The 17,451-nt window shown below is 35.4% G+C and overlaps 1 protein-coding gene across 1 annotated transcript; it reads right to left on the minus strand.

Moving 5' to 3' along the window:
- Nucleotides 1-16,130: 16,130 nt before the first annotated feature.
- Nucleotides 16,131-17,031, minus strand: LOC147482285 (uncharacterized). The gene is made up of 2 exons (XM_086579265.1): nt 16,951-17,031; nt 16,131-16,793 (listed from the first exon to the last, which is right to left on the minus strand). Exons 1-2 carry the CDS (start codon nt 17,029-17,031, stop codon nt 16,131-16,133), a joined length of 744 nt encoding a protein of 247 aa, XP_086435391.1.
- Between the last annotated feature and the right edge of the window lie 420 nt (nt 17,032-17,451).

A 17,451-nucleotide genomic window follows, 5' to 3' on the forward strand; every position in this document is an offset into this window, starting at 1 on the left:
GATCATATGACTTGTGTTTTCTATAGATTTAGCCATTTCTCCTCTAGTTGTTCAAAATTAGTCATTACTAATACTAATGGTGTGTCATCTCCAGTTATTGGTGTTGACATTGTACCTTTGTCCCCTACTTTATCTATCCATGATGTTTTATTTGTCCCATCACTGAACTGTAACCTCTCTATTAGCCAGTTAACCAAGTCTAATAATTGTGTTGCCTTGTTTTTTCCAACTCACTGCATTTTTCAGAACATCCATACCAAGGAGAGGATTGGCAGTGGTAAACAGAGTGGAGGATTGTACTATCTGGAGGATGGTTTTCAACTGTCCAATCGAGGAGTATTAGCTCATGTTATGAGTGGCGACAACAAGGTTAAAAATAATAAAAGAGAGATTTGGCTATGGCATAGACGACTAGAACATCCCTCATTTGGTTATCTTAGGAGACTATTTCCATCATTATTTAATGGTTGTAGTCTTTCTGATTTTGTTTGTGAAACTTGTGTAATGGCGAAAAGCCATCGTACTATTTTCTATTCAAGTGATAATAAAGCTGATGCTCCTTTTTCTTTAGTTCATTTAGATGTTTGGGGTCCTACCCCACGTCCTACACATAACGGAATGAAATGGTTCATTACATTTGTCGATGATTGCACCCGGATGACATAGGTATACTTTTTGAGGCATAAAAGTGATGTATGTACAGTTTTTCCCCTTTTTCATAAGATGGTGCTCACACAGTTTGGCATCTCTGTAAAGGTTGTTCGCTCTGATAATAGGGGTGAGTATTTCAAGAAAGAATTGACTGGATTTATGCATTCGGCTGGTATTCTACATCAAACCTCTTGCTCTTATTCACCCCAACAGAATGGGGTTGCAGAACTAAAAAACAAACACCTTTTGGAGGTCATTCGGTCTCTATTAATTGGTAGTCATGTCCCATCTCACTTATGGGGTGAAGCTTTGAACTTTGCTGTTTATTTGATTAATCGTACACCTTCTAGTGTTGTAAAATTTTGGAAACCCTCAGATGTGCTTTCTGACCATTGTACACTTCCTCCCATTATTCATTTAGCACCTCATATCTTCGGGTGTGTGGTGTATGTTCACTTACATACATAATAACACACCAAACTTGACCCACGTGTGTTGAAGTGTGCATTTGTTGGGTATGGCTCAATTCAGAAAGGTTATAAGTGTTATCATCCATCTTCTAAATTTTTTTTATGTCTCTATGGATGTCATTTTCCATGAACACGAACTTTTTTATACAATAAAGATCACAGATTCTTCAATTCAGGGGGAGAATAGAAATGAAATGCAGAATCATCATGATGATATAATGGTCTTTGATTTATCGAGACCACGGTCATCGAATGATAAAAACTCAATAGAAGAAGTTGATGCAACCTCCAGTGAGTGCTTAGGTGAAGGATGTGAATATCAAGCCCAGGATAGTACATTACCTCCTACAACGGATCCACTGATCCACCCTTCTCCAGAGGACCCATTAGAGGTATCGCCTAACTCTATTATTGATGATTCCAATACTCATAATGTTGTTGATTCTAATATTCATGATGTTGTAAATATACCTAGTCTTGATTCTGAACTAGATCAATATCATCTTCCACCTCCATCTAACCATGGCCAACCACCAATTAAATATGAACCTGATCTTAAAGCTAAAGTGAAATATCCCATAAGCAACCATGTGTCATCTCACAAGTTGTCCAAGTCATATGCATCTTATGTATTCTAGTTATCATCTGTCTCTATTCCTAGTAAAATACAGGAAGCTTTAGCAGATTCTAGGTGGACCAAAGCTATGGTAGAAGAAATGGCAGCACGGAAAAAGAATGCCACTTGGGGACTTGTAATCTTACCGAAGGGAAAGAAGACCGTGTGGTGCAGATGGGTATTTACAATCAAACTCAAAGCAGACGAGACTATTGAGAGATACAAAGCTCGGCTGGTTGCAAAAGGGTATACACAAATGGTGTAGATTATCAAGAAACTTTTACACTGATTGCCAAACTCAATACTGTGAGAATACTTTTGTCACTAGCAGCTAATAAAGATTGGCCTCTTTTTCAGTTTGATGTGAAAAATGCTTTCTTGCATGGAGATCTTACTGAAGAAGTATATATGGATCCTCCCCCAGGTATACCAGAATACTTGGATACAACAATGGGTTATAAACTAAAGAAGGCATTGTATGGGTTCAAGCAATCCCTAAGAGTTTGGTTTGGCAAGTTCACCAAGTCTATGAAGAAGTTCGACTACAAACAAAGCAACTCATATCACACTTTGTTTTTAAAACACAGAAGAGGTAAAATCACTACTTTGATTATCTATGTTGATGATATGGTGGTGACAGGTGATGATCATGAGGAGATTTCTTGTTTGCAACAGTATTTGGCTTCTGAGTTTGAAATGAAACAGCTCAGAGACCTTAAATATTTCCTTGGGATTGAGGTAGCTGGATAAACATGGTATTTTTTTATCCCAGTGCAAATATATTCTTGATTTATTATCTGAGACAGGAATTCTCGGATGTAAGCCAGTTGATACTCCCATTGAGCAAAACCACAAGTTGTTTCTGCGTTTGAATGCAACTTCAACCGATAAGGGGAGATACCAGAGGCTTGTAGGAAAACTAATATATTTATCTCGTACCAGGCCAGATATTGTGTATGTAGTTAGTGTTGTGAGTCAATTCATACATGACCCACGTAAACCTCACATGGATGTTGTAGAGCGCATATTGAGATATTTGAAATCTGCTCCAGGTAAAAACTTATTGTTCTCAAATCATGATCACCTAAAAGTAGAAGGCTACACTGACATTGATTGGGCAGGTTTAGCCGACAACAGAAGGTCTACCTCAGGATACTTCACCTTTGTAGGTGGAAACCTTGTGTCTTAGAGGAGTAAAAAAATAGCCAGTAGTATCAAGATCAAGTGCTGAAGCTGAATATAGAGGTATGGCATATGGGGTATGTGAGTTGTTGTGGTTGAGAAATTTGTTGAAGGACTTGGGTTTTAAACCAAAAGAGGAAATGAATCTATATTGTGACAATACGTCAGCTATAGAGAAAGCTCATAATCCTGTTCAACATGATCGGACGAAGCATGTGGAGATTGATAGACATTTTAACAAAGAAAAACTTGAAGCTGGAATTATTACTTTTCCATTTGTCAAGTCTGAAGACCAACTAGCAGATGCCCTTACTAAAGCAGTGGCTAGCAAGGTGTTTATGGACTCTCTTGTCAAGTTGGGCATGTGTGATATCCACGCACCAACTTGAGGGGGGGGGGGTGTTGGAGTAACAATCTTTTACGGTATGTAGTATATTTAGCAAGTATATTGTAATCTTAGCAAGTGTATCATAATCTTTTCCTAGATATGTAGATCTCCTATAATCATTCCTATAATAATGGGAGATCTTATGTATTCATAGAATCCTTCTTGTATATATATCCCCTTGATATATCAATAAAGATGATTTGAAATATTCATGCAAACATCTTTGACAAGATTGTGTGTCAAAATCATCTACTGAAGCTGAATATCGGGCCATGTCAGTCCTCTGCTCAGAAGTGGTCTGGCTTCGTAGGATTCTCTCTGAGTTAGGTTTTCCTCAAACCAACCCAACTCCCCTCCATGCATGGCGATAATACTAGTGCTATATAGATTGCTGCAAATCCAGTGTTTCATGAGAGAACAAAACATATAGAGGTTGATTGTCATTATATCCGGGATGCCTATGAAGCAAAGGTTATTACTCTGCCTCACACTCCTACCAAACATCAGGTCGCTGATCTTTTTACTAAGGCAATGACAAGACAAAGACATCAGTTCCTTGTTAGCAAATTGATGCTTGTTGACTCACCAACATCAATTTAAGGGAGGGTATCAAAGGAAAACAGTTGGGTTCTTCCTAATATAGCACACCAGCCAGCATATCCTTAGGTTCTCTAGATTTGTTTGTATTCTATTCCAAAATAACCTAGAGAATATCTTGTAAATATCCTAAAAGATATATTGTAATATCTTAGTAATATCTTGTAAATATCCTTTGCTGATTCTATAAAAGGGACATAGGTATCTCAAGGAGAGTACCAATTCACAATATTCTTTAGTCTTTGATAAAGTGCTCCCAGGAGTGAGAGCCACAACCCTAGTAAGAGGATTCAGTTACTAAGATACACAATACCAGATGTAGTACCAAAAGATGGGATAGACAACAAATTGAGGTGAACGAATTGAAGAGAGGATTTTAACACAATGACTTCACCCATGCAATGTATTAGACTCGTATCTTAGTGAAATTCATGAGGGATTATCAACTGAGATATGAGATTGCATTACATCAAACTGCTCACAACTGCTCTCGAGCCACTCTGAGCAAACCTTCATTGGAGTAAAATCTCATTTAAGAGATGGTTTCTTAAAAGGCACTACTATTATAGTAGTATACTTACCAGTGAGTGATAATACAAGAGCAAGAACATTGGAAAAGATCAAAACTTAAAAATTTTAGATTGCATTTACATCAAACCGCTCGTTAACCAGGTAAGTATTAATATTTAGCACACTATCATGGAATTTAAAAATTTACTAAGCTTTCAAAGATCAATTATGCCTACAGGGATGACAGTGAGCTTCTTCAATAAAAATTCAAGATTAAATACTACAAAAAAAACTAAATCACAATATAGAAAACAAAACATTATGTATGGATGGTTTATGAAAAAGTACTAATACAGTATACTTACCATTGAGTGATCATCCAATAGCAAGAGCACTGGAAGATCGATTCGCTAGAAAATGGGACACACATTTTGTGAAGTGGCGGCGTGGGTTTAAACTGAGTGTGAGGGAAAGGGAGGATAGAATTTTGGTTTATTCACTGAATTTGTAGAAAATAGAGGGGTGAAGAAAGTAACAAAGGAAATGCCATTTTTTTTTTGCTTTTTGCATAATGTAGGTCGCTAAGAGGAACACTAATACTTTTGTTTTTTGGATTTTTAAAGCGGTAAAACCGTGCTACCTCCAAATTGGGTAGCTCACCAGTAGTATATGGTTGACTTTCGAAATCAACCTGCATCTGTGGCAAAGTAGTAGAACTAGTTTATCCACATTTTCAAAACTTGCATTAGGGAAAACTAGAAAAAAGATCAAAACCACAATGGCAATCAGTGTAACCGTGAATGATATTTATGCTCAAGCATCCTCCAATGTTTCTGTGTGATGGAAAGAGTTACTAAAGGTGAAAATAAGTTGCTCTTTTTGTGACACTCAAGGCCTCAGGGGAACTGGTCATAGGCTCAATCCAAAATCCTAGAAGTGTTATTCCTATCTAGCCTCTTTGTATTTCCTGCAGTTGCTCAAGCATTTATTAGTTAAATGTTTCAGAATCAATATCAATTTGTCAACACACGACAACAACTCAAGGTTCATCATGAGCAGTATATCTACTCACTGACGAGTCCTAAATGTGATGTCTAAGAACAATCCCTCTTAAACGTTCTAAGATCACTGAGATTAAATGATGGTTTGAATGAAATTGAAGTAAGTTGTAGATCTGATATGAAGTAAATGAAGCTTTTTTATTGAACAATCATGAAAGTTTTACAATCACTCTGATTCTCTCTTTCTCTCTCCTGTTTCTAATGATTTTTTTGGGAATGATCGAATGAATCTCTTTTTTCTTCATCCAGTCTTTATATAGTGTCCCCAATTAGCTTTGATCCAGTTAACTCATGACACATGTCCCTTGTCTTCCTCCCTCATTTCCCGCTTAATACCTGCAAACATTTGAAATAACCACACAATATATCGAGATATTGATCCTTATATCAATATCTCTAGTTTTGAAATATCAAGTACAAATATTTAAAGGCTTGATATTTGCCCACTACTATTTCAACTTTTTGAGAAGCGGTTATATCTGGGCCCGAGTAACAACCCGGTCCATAATTTCAAAATATAAAAGTTTGAATAAACCATTTTTCTTTCCCTCATCTTTCCAACTTCCTCTATATGCTACCTATCAAAACCAGAAAAAAACGATTTACTCCCTTCGTTTTCGTCTTTGCCACTATCTGTTTCTTTCCAGAAAACATTAACTTTTGCAATCCGTATGGTACATTCTTTATTTCCTGTACTTTATTTGTTAGTCTAAAACCCACATTAGTATATAATCTTTGAAACAAATAAAATCAACAACATAGGGATTTGAAGATTTTTGATACTTGAAGATTGTATATCTATGTATGTTTGTGTTATATAATGATAGAAAATACTATATCATTACTTAAAATGCTTAAAAGTTTGCATCTTTTCATATTTAAGATGATCTGTATGTATACCTTTCTTTCTTCTATTTTACATAACGGATGTATCGATTGAAAACCCTCATATCGATATTTCCGATATCTCAAACTGTATGATGATATGCTATATATTAAATTGGCGATACTAAGAATACCTTTTTTGTCACTTCTTTCTTTATTGAAATCTTGATGGCGGGTGAAGACACCCTTTCTGATGATAATACTGATAAGTGCTCAAAAAGTGCATTTTAACCCTCAATTATACCTCTTGTTTAGCCATCTTAGTGAACTAATAGTGTTTGTAAGTTATGTTTTATGATTCTACAGGTGAAAAAGAGAGTTTTGTGGATCATATGGGAAGCCCGTGGACAATCATGGAGAATGCCAAGGAATTGAAGCTATTAAAGATACGACTTGGACCTATTTTAAAGCCTATTTGGAAGCCCAAGGGCAAAGGATTCGTTGCTTGGACCAAAGCCTACAAAAGAGAATAGAAGGATAGAGCAAAAGAGGGAAAATAGACTTTCGCGTCTGAGACGCATGGATCATGCGTCCAGACGCATGAAACGACACTGTACCCACTTTCTTCTCAGTTTTGGAGACAAAGTTGGACTCTAAAAGAAGATGATTTATATTAGGAAACAAATGGCGGTTTGGAATGCATATAAAACTCATTGTAACCCCTATAAATAGAGGACCTAAGTGCTTCATGTAATTTGCCAATTCACTTATACTCTTGTCTCCAGAACTTGAGGCAGAGAGAGATTAATAATAAAAGATTTGGTTTTAACTAGTCGAGTTTTAATAAATTAGTCTTTCTAGTCATATGTTCTTCGACTCTTCTTCTTCTTCTTGTTCTTTGTGTTCTTCCTTCTTTATGGAAGGCTAATCTTCTCCTTCAAGGGAGGAGATGAAGCCGGTGCTTAAGGTTTGATGATTTTTATGGTTCATGGTGTTCTTCAATCAGGTTAGTTCTTTATGTTTTTAGTTATTAGTTCCATTGCCTAGACCAGGGGATGGAAGTATATATTAAGGTTTTTATTTATTGCAATCGAATATCATGCTAATTTAGGGTTTTATTTATTGCAATTGAATATTTGCTAGTGATATACTTTTATTTATTGTAATTTAATATAATGCTAGAATAGGGTTTTATTTATTATAATTGAATATTATACTATTATTCTCTACTTTTCTTCTAGTTGTGTATTGTTTTAGAGTAAGGGAAGTATTCCTTGTGTTTACCTTAGACGGTGATTCATTGAATAGCTTCCCAAGCTCACATAAAAGGAAAGAAGATATTAATAGCATAAACATAGGAACAGCCTTAAGTATAGTTATTCATTAACGATGTTTTGTCCAAGAGGGCATCGACACTCGCTCGATTGCCTAATTGTAGTTTACTTGTGAAAACAACCATGAAACAGAAGGTCACAGATAAAAAGTATCGGTGGATTCTAATCTCTTGAATTCCCTCTCTTATAAATTCTCAATAGTTTAGTTAGTTTAGTTTAGTTTAGCATTAGAATCTACAATATCTATAATCATAGTTTTTAATCCCTCAAACCCTTTTTCCAGTCCTGTCCTTCACATAACATACACTTAAAAGTGGAATGATACCCTACTCATCCTTTACTTATTGAAGGATAATTAGGTTTTGATACGCTTCTATTTTGTTCAACGACTATCATCTATCTACATCATCAATATACCATCTCACACACAAAAATGAGCGCGTGTCAAGTACCAATAGTGAAGCTACTCATTCTGACGATAGAATCGATAGCCATAATTTTGCCTCTACTTCGACTAAGTCATATCGACCTCAGACCTCATGGGAATTTGATTATGTTGTAGAAGGAATTCCTTGTCATCCTTTTGAAACTAGTGCTTCTGAGTCTGAGTGCGATACTGTTGAAGATACTAGTCGATGGAAACATGGTCTTAGCCTTTTTTTTTTTTATCAAACGACCTAATCTAGCTTTAGTCCAGGCCGCCTATCAAATTCTCCATTCCCATTATCTTCAACACTATGCTGGTATTCAGAGACATACCGAATGTCAGAGTGGTACTAATTAAGGCATCATTGTCTTTGTTGGTCAAATCGTCGCAGGGTTGAGATTTTCTCTGACAAATCTCGATCGTGAAGTTTTAAACCATCTGAACATTTCCCCTGGTCAAGGTATAGGTAATTTTTAGAAGTTAATGTTTGTATGCAATTATTACAATAACCATATCTCTCCAGAAAAATATGAAACCTATAGAATCCGATTGTCCGACATCCTTCTTCACTATAAATTTTGCGAGAAGCACCTTGGATATTTTTATCCTAAAACGCATTCAAAGAAAGACCTTCTGGGTATCATTTGAAAAAATTACAAAAGCGATAAAGAGTGGGCCTTGTACCCCATCATAGTTTTCAATGATTAGGAGAGTGCCGATACTGAAGCCATTCCTCTTCTGAAACATCAAGTTTTCAATTCTTCAGGTATAACTATCCCTTTTGTTTGCTTCCGATATCCATATATTGGACTTCCAATTTGACCTAAACCTGTCTGTATCTTTTCAGTTCTCCTTCCTCATTTTGATAAGGCTCGCGGGAATTCGAAGATAGTACTCAAACTCTTGGAAGGAACTGATGAAGAGATCGATGCCAGGACTGGGGCTGATAAAGAAGGCAACCCTAACGATGATGTTAATCTCTCAGACATCAATAATTATCATGCTCCTCTTTATGTTCTCAAAAGTCGGGCACTTCAAAAAATGGGTCAGTCGCCAATTCTAACTCAGTCTCTTTCAGAAAATCCTCTAGATGATCATTCTTTTCTTCTTTCCTCCTTCGCTTTGCATGAACTGCCTCTTATTCTTCCCCAAAGCTATATTGATTACTTAAATAACAACCTTAAAATGACTCCAGATCTTTTCCCACATATTAAAAAGGAAGTTCCTGACTTTTATCAATATCTAATTTTGCAAGATATATTTGACCAGCATATTTTGTTGTATACAGATATGGCACCTTGAGCGGCGCTAAACCCAAATGTTGGTCGCCAATTAGCTGATAAGGGGGAAAAAAAAAGGCTACCGAAACTGTATCGGCTAATGCTCCAAAGGATAAGTCCACTAGCCCTCCCCCAGATACTCATATTGCTTTTTCCAAGGATAAACATACTGCTCCTTCCAAAGAGAAACATCCTGCTCCTTCACAAGAAACCCATACTCATTCCAACTCTAAGAAAAGAAAAACTGCCTGGGGTGAAAGTGGCTTTGATGCTGGTCAAAGTCTTGAATCTATTCCCTCTGCCGATACTAGCCACCTCTTCAAACCTGTCTTCCATTTGATTGATAGAAGTGATATCCCCTTGATCGCCTCACTTTTTGCTGATAACCCTAGTGAGGATGTGGGTGTTACTCTGTTTGCCAATTGCGTTCTTCCCAATGATAAAATTGCCATGTGCAATGTAACTGTCGTCGAACACCTGACATTAATTTGTGATCATATGGAAAAGGTATTCTTACTTTCTTTTCGATTATTTCATAATGGTTTCATCTCTTTCTATTTGCTTATCTATTCCCCTTGTTTCTATAGGCTAAAGTGGCCATGCTGGCTTAGTTTGATATTCATTATAAGCAAAACTGTGATCTCAGTCGTCTTCAAAAAACAGTTGACTCTCGGTAGTGAGAAGTTGATAGATTGAACCGATATGTGACTCGGTTAAACAAAGAATTTGGTCAGCTAACTAACTAAGTAGAGTGGCTAAAAATTAGTGCTGATACTGCTGAGAAGACTTTAAACCAGAAAATCACTGAACATGCGAAAATTTTGAAGCAAACTACTGAAGACTTTGCTAAAGAAAAAGCTAAGTATGAGGAAGCTTCTGATGTTGAATATAACCAGGTTGCTTTAGCTTTGAACCTTTTAGGTGATCGGTTGGAAGCTTTCAAACAATATGTTCCTCATGCTGTTCTTATAGAACATGGACTAATTTATGATGATGCTGATGAAGAAGAAAGTCTAGTTGTGACTCCTTTTAATCATGACCCAACTATATTAGCTTCTTGCATTTATGCTAATACTGCCCATAACCTTTCTATAAACTTAGTTGAAGTAGGTAATCTCCTTAATATTCCTCCAGCTTAGAATTTGAAAACTTTTGTTCATGCTTTTGTAATATTGATACAATCTTCTTCTAACTTTATCATATACTTTTGCCTGTTACATCTCTGAATGCCAATGGGATTTGAACAAATAAAACTTTGAAATATATATTGTTGATATAGAAACATACATTTATGACCAATCTTTGAAAATGAAATTTTTGATAACCCCAAAACTGAGAGAAAATACCATTGATACTCAAACATGTATCTTTAGAAAATAAAATTTTCGATACCCTCAAACAAATAGAAAGTATCATTGATACTTAAACATATATCCCCAAAAAAATGAAATTTTCGATACCCTCAAACAAATAGATAGTATCCATGATACTTATAATAAACGAAATTTTCGATACCCTCAAACAGAAAGAGTATCATTGATACTTAGATATATATCATCAGAAAATGAAAATTTCGATACCCTTAAACAAATAGAGAGTATCAATGATACTTATGATATATACTATAAAAAATGAAATTTTCGATATCCTCAAACAAATGAAATTTTCGATACCCTTAAACAGAGAGAGTATCATTGATACTTAGACATGTATCATCAGAAAATGAAATTTTCGATACCCTAAAAAAAAAAAAGTATCAATGATGCTTATAATATATATCCTTAAAAAAATGAAATTTTTGATACCCTCAAAGAAAAAGAGTATCATTGATACTTAGACATGTATCATCAGAAAATGAAATTTTTGATACCCTTAAACAAATAGAGAGTATCAATGACACTTATAATATTTTTGTAATATGTACCCATTGTTTTGAAATTTATAGGCTCGTATTATCCTTAATAAATGAAATTAGAAAACTGACTCAAAAACCAACATACATTGAAATAATAGCCCATTAAATTTTACTAAATTACCATTTAAATGAATTACCACTTTTAAATCGTCCCACACACAAATACCCAAAAAATTTCTTTTTCAATTGATCCCATTAAATCTCCTCGTTTTCTTGCTAATCACTCTTAAATTTTCTGTTTTCTTGCTAAACACCGTTAATTTTCCTCATTTTTACCTTTTCTTACTTGTATAAAAAAAATCCTCAAAAAGCATGAATCTAACTTGCGTTTTACAAAACATTTACTGAAAATGACAAAACTCCAAGAAAAAACAATGTCTCCCCTTTCTTATTTTCTTACTGTTCTTGCTGGTCTAATGGTCCTTCCGGAATGGCCTCACTGGTCAGATTACCCAACCACTGAGTACTTCGACGATGAAGAGGAAGAAGAAGAAAAAGAAAAAGAAAAAGAAAAAGAAGAAGAAGATGAAGAAGAAGAAGAAGAAGAGGAGGGGCTTCGAGATCCTTATTGCTATGAAAAGAGCAATGATGGATCTTCCACTGATGGTGATTATGAGAATGAAAATGAAAATGAAGATGACGATTGAAGTTATCTTTTTGTTATTCATTTTTCAATGCTCTGTTTTATCTTCTTGAAAGTGAAGATGAATAATAAACTGTTTATTACTTTATTATCTGTGCGTTTAAAAATTTAAAATTTTTCCTATTGCAATAAGTAACATTTTCAATACCCTCCAACATAAAACAAAAACCTACTATCAGTGATACTTAGAAAATATAACTTTGATAATGAAAAATTTCTGATACCCATAAACAAAAAGATCATCACTGATACTTAAAAAAAAAAATCTGAAACACATACCTTAATCATTTGACAATTTCTGATACCAACGCCTTTGATGATATATCTGATATCAGAACTTTTTATGCCCAGGCTCTGTATCAGATTTTGATACTAGGGCTTTTAATGATATGCCTAATACCTACATCTCTGTTGATATCAGGGCTTTATGTGCCTGGTATCTGCTACTATTTTTGATACCAGGACTTTTGACGATATGCCTGATACCAACATTTCTGTCAATATCAGGGCTTTATATGCCTGGTATCTGCCACTATTTCTGATACCAGGACTTTTGATGATATGCCTAATACCAACATTTATGTCGATATCAGGGCTTTATGTGCCTGATATCAACACGTCTGTCGATAACATGACTTTATGTGTATGGTATCTGCCACTGTTTTTGATACCAGGACTTTTGACGATATGCCTGATACCAACATTTTTATCGATATCAGATCTTTATGTGCCTGGTATCTGCTACTGTTTATGATACCAGGACTTTTGACGATATGCCTGATACCAACATTTCTGTCGATATCAGGGCTTTATGTGCCTGGTATTTGCTACTATTTCTCATAGCAGGACTTTTGACGAAATGCCTGATACCAACATTTCTGTTGATATCAGGGCTTTGTGCGCATATTATAACATCATTACTTAATGAATTTGAAACTTTTTATTGAATTGAATATTCTTGCTACATAGCTCATTTCGTAATAAAATTGAAAAATACATTATTGATAGAAACCTCATAAATTTTGTTATATAACAACTTAGCTTAAGTTTTTCAGAGCGCTCAAAACAGAGGATCAAAAAATCGGGTAGTTTATAACTATAATCATTCTATTTCTCTCTTTTTTTGCTACTCGTTTTTGATTTTATCATATCCAAATTTTTCTGAAATTTCCCTCAATTATTCCCGGTCTATGGGTAGCCGGCGAAATTTTTAGAAATAATTGATCTAAGGGGGTTCTTTTGCCTCGAAATCCGAAAAAGCTTTTTTTTAAGTGGCTCGATGAGGGATTCATCGAAAGGATGAAGTTGCTTCGAATGAAGAAATAATAAAACAACATATTGTTTCCAGATCTAAGGACTAACCAATTAATGAAAAAGGGAGGGAGTAGATCTATAGATTCAATACCTTGTTATAGAACTCGTGTTTCGTGGAAATATCAGATTGGATAGAGTCGAGGAATGAGGTGGTTTCATTAGCAATTCACAGATTAAAAATGTCAAAAAGAAAGCTTGCACCCCTTCTATATCTTGCATCTATAGTATTTTTGCCCTGGTGGATTTCTCTCTCATTTAATAAAAGTATGGAATCTTTGGTGACTAATTGGTGGAATCTTGGCAATCCAAGTTTTTTAAATGATATTCAAGAAAAGGGCGTTCTAGAAAAATTTATAGAATTAGAAGAACTATTCCTTTTGGACCCGAAATGGTAAAGGAATTCCCGGATACACATATACAAACGCTTTCTATAGGAATACACAAAGAAACGATACAATTGGTCAAGATGCACAATGAGGGTTATATCCATACCATTTTACATTTTTGACAAATATAATAAGTTTAAGCTATTCTAAGTGGTTATTCTATTCGGGTAATAAAGAACTTGTTATTATTAATTCTTGGGTTCGGGAATTTTTCTATAACTTAAGCGACACAATAAAAGCTTTTTTTATTCTTTTATTAACTGATTTATGTATTGGATTCCATTCACCTCACGGCTGGGAATTAATGATTGGTTTTGTCTACAAGGATTTTGGATTTTCTCATAACAATCAAATTATATCTGGTCTTGTTTCCACCTTTCCAGTCATTCTAGATACAATTTTAAAATATTGGACCTTCTGTTATTTAAATCGTGTATCTCCGTCACTTGTAGTGATTTATCATTCAATGAATGACTAAAGAATGATCCGCTGATCTGAATCTACTCATAATGTTTTTTACTTTGTACATAAACAACCATTAAAAGTATTACTTATTCTTTATGTTTCTACCCATCCAGGAAATTCCTCTTGGATTCCAGTAAAATAGCAGAATCGTGGATAGGGAACTCTACTAGCAACCTACCAAATTTATTGTAGAAATTTTTGGGTTCAATGATTGGACCATGAAAAATATAAATATTTTTCTTGGATAAAGGAACGATGAATCGATTCATTTCCGTCGATCATTATATTTATATATGTAATAACTTGGACATCTATTTCACATGCATATCCCATTTTTGCACAACAGAGTTATGAAAATCCACGAGAAGCAACCGGGCGTATTGTATGCCAATTGTTATTTAGCTAATAAGCCCGTGGATATTGAGGTTCCACAAGCGATACTTCCCGATCTCAGTATTTGAAGCGAGTTGTTAGAATTCCTTATGATATCCAACTGAAGCAAGTTCTTTCTAATGGTAAAAGGGGTTCTTTGAATGTAGGTGTTGTTCTTATTTTACCCGAGGGGTTCGAATTAGCCCCCCGATCGTATTTCTCGGAAATGAAACAAAAGATGGGCAATCTGTCTTTTCGTGAGTTATCGTCCTACTAAAAAAAATATTCTTGTGATAGGTTCTATTCCTGGTAAGAAATATAGTGAAATCACCTTTCCTATTTTGTCTCCGGACTCGTTACTAAGAAAGACGCTTACTTCTTAAAATATCCTATATACTTGGCGGTAATAGGGGAGGGGTCGATTTATCCCGATGGAAGTAAGAGTAACAATACAGTCTATAATGCTACAACATCGGGTATAGTAAGCAAAATAGTGCGTAAAGAAAAAGGGGGTATGAAATAACCATAGCGGATGCATCCGGCGGACACCCGGTCGTTGATATTATACCCCCGGACCGAACTTCTTGTTTCAGAGGGTGAATCCATCAAGCTTGATCAACCATTAACGAAAGCAATCCTAATGTGGGTGGATTTGGTCGGGAGATGCAAAATAGTACTTCAAGACCCATCACGTGTCCAAGGTCTTTTTATTCTTGGCATCTGTTATTCGGCACAAATCTTTTGGTTCTTAAAAAGAAACAGTTCGAGAAGGTTCAATTGTCCTAAAATGAATTTATAGAGCCGTGTATTTGAAACATTAAGTTGATAAAAATACTAAACTTCTTGTTGATCGATGCAATTATATATGGTCAAAAATAATAATGAAAATCTTTTTCTTTGTTTATCTTGTTTTTTCTGCAAGCTATTGGGATTTACTTGTATTCTATTCCACCGCAAAATAATATACTAGCATGTAGGTTGCGAAGAATATTATTCGCTTTTTTCAATCCGAATTTTTATGGTGGTGACTTGTGTTGACTGGATCAATTTTAAACGCGTTTATGTTATGAAATGAAAAAAAAAAAGTATTGTTTAAAAGTAAGAACTCAGCTCATCCTATTCGAATTAGAGGGCCAGATCCGAGTTCTTACTTTTAATGTCTACAACAAAGTCCATACAATTACTACGAGGGATGAACCCAATCCGAATATGAACCATAAAAGAAAACACCTATTAAACCGATCACAAGAATACCAGCTACGATACCTATAAGCCAAAGAGGAATCCTTCCAAGAGTATCGCCCATTTATCCCATTTCCCTCCACATTTCATCAAGTGGTCATGCTAGAGACATAAACAGTCATGGATAATTATGAGATGAAATCCTTCCGAATGGGATAATATAATTTATTCTCTTTTCTTCTCTTAATTGAAGAAATAATTGGAAAATAAAACATCAAGTACAAAAATGAGTAATAACCCCAAGAAAGACCGGTGCGATTCAATTCAACACTTTGTTCGCTCGGGTTTGATTGTGTCATAGCTCTATAATTCGGATTAGGTTTATCGTTGGATGAACTGCATTGCTGATATTGACCCCAAAAAGAAACGGTAGGTACAGCCAATCCAGTGAACGACCAACCATCTCACTTTGTAAAAATTGGATAGGTTCGATCTATAGTCATTGGGACCTCCTAAAAGGATCTACTAAATTCATCGAGTTGCGCCAAAGAATCAAAACGTCCAGTTATTAATGGAATTCCTTGTCGGTTCTCTGTAACATACTCGTTTGGGCGAGGACTTCCAAACACATCGTTATTGACATTCTGAAGTTTTGGTAGTAACTCTCCATCAGCACTCTTCAAATAATATGCCCTATTTATTGCAACCTTATGGATAATGTAAAGGCCTTCCCAGTTTGCTAATAGCTTTCCAACTCCCTTTTCTTTTGTCGCTTGAGTTACCTCTTTGAACACTAGGTCGCCTTCTTGAAAACTTCTTCCTATAACCTTTTTATTGAATGCCTTTCGGAGCTGTCTGTGATAAGAATCAAGCTTTATTCTTGCTTGTTCTCTTCTTTCTTCCAAGTTTAAGACCTCTGCATGCATTCCTTGGTAATTAAGCCCTTTTTCTAGAAGCATTGTTCTGGATGTCGATACCACCATCTCGACTGGAGTGATTGCTTCCATACCATAGGCCAGAGTGAATGGCGACTCTCTCGTAGCTACCCTTGGAGTTATTCTATATGCCCATAACACACAATTTAGTTCATCGACCCATAAGCCTTTCTTGTCCTCTAGCTTCTTTTTCATATTATCCATAATAATCTTATTTGTTGCCTCAGCTTGCCCGTTACCCTGAGCATAATAAGGTGCCGATGTGAAGTGCTTAATCTTGTATGATCCTAGAAAATATTTCACCTTGCCTCCAATAAATTGGGTCCATTATCCGATATGATCCTAGAAAACTGATAATATCTTGTTCTTTGATATGTTGCAAAGCTATAGCCTTTACCCATTTAGTGAAGTAGTCAGTTATAGCAAGCATAAATCTTTTCTTACCTCTCCCAGGTATTAGTTGTCCAACAATATCCATCCTTCATAAAGCAAACAGCCATGGGTTTGATACACAGTGCAACTCTTCTGATGGAACATGAATTTCATGTCCATGTTTCTGACACTGGATACACGTATTTGCATATCAAAAACAATCTTTTCGCTTCTGTGGCTAGAAGTATCCTTGCCTCGCTATCTTGTTAGATAATGATCTCCCCGCCGAATGTTCAACATTCTCCTTCGTGCATCTCCACAATAATTTGGCTAGCATCGGCCGTCGATATACATTTTAAATGTGTTCCACTAGGATTTTTTTGCAACACACCTTTGGATTGTACTTTTTCTTGAGCTAGCTGCTGTAAGGAAAGTTGGATGACTTGCAAAATCTGTTGTTGAGATTGCATAAAGGTATCGAAATGATCTGATTGTGGAACAGTGTTAACTATAGGTTGTGCGATAG

The sequence above is a fragment of the Coptis chinensis genome, chromosome 8, assembly GCF_015680905.1.
Source record: "Coptis chinensis isolate HL-2020 chromosome 8, ASM1568090v1, whole genome shotgun sequence".
NCBI classification, from domain to species: domain Eukaryota; kingdom Viridiplantae; phylum Streptophyta; class Magnoliopsida; order Ranunculales; family Ranunculaceae; genus Coptis; species Coptis chinensis.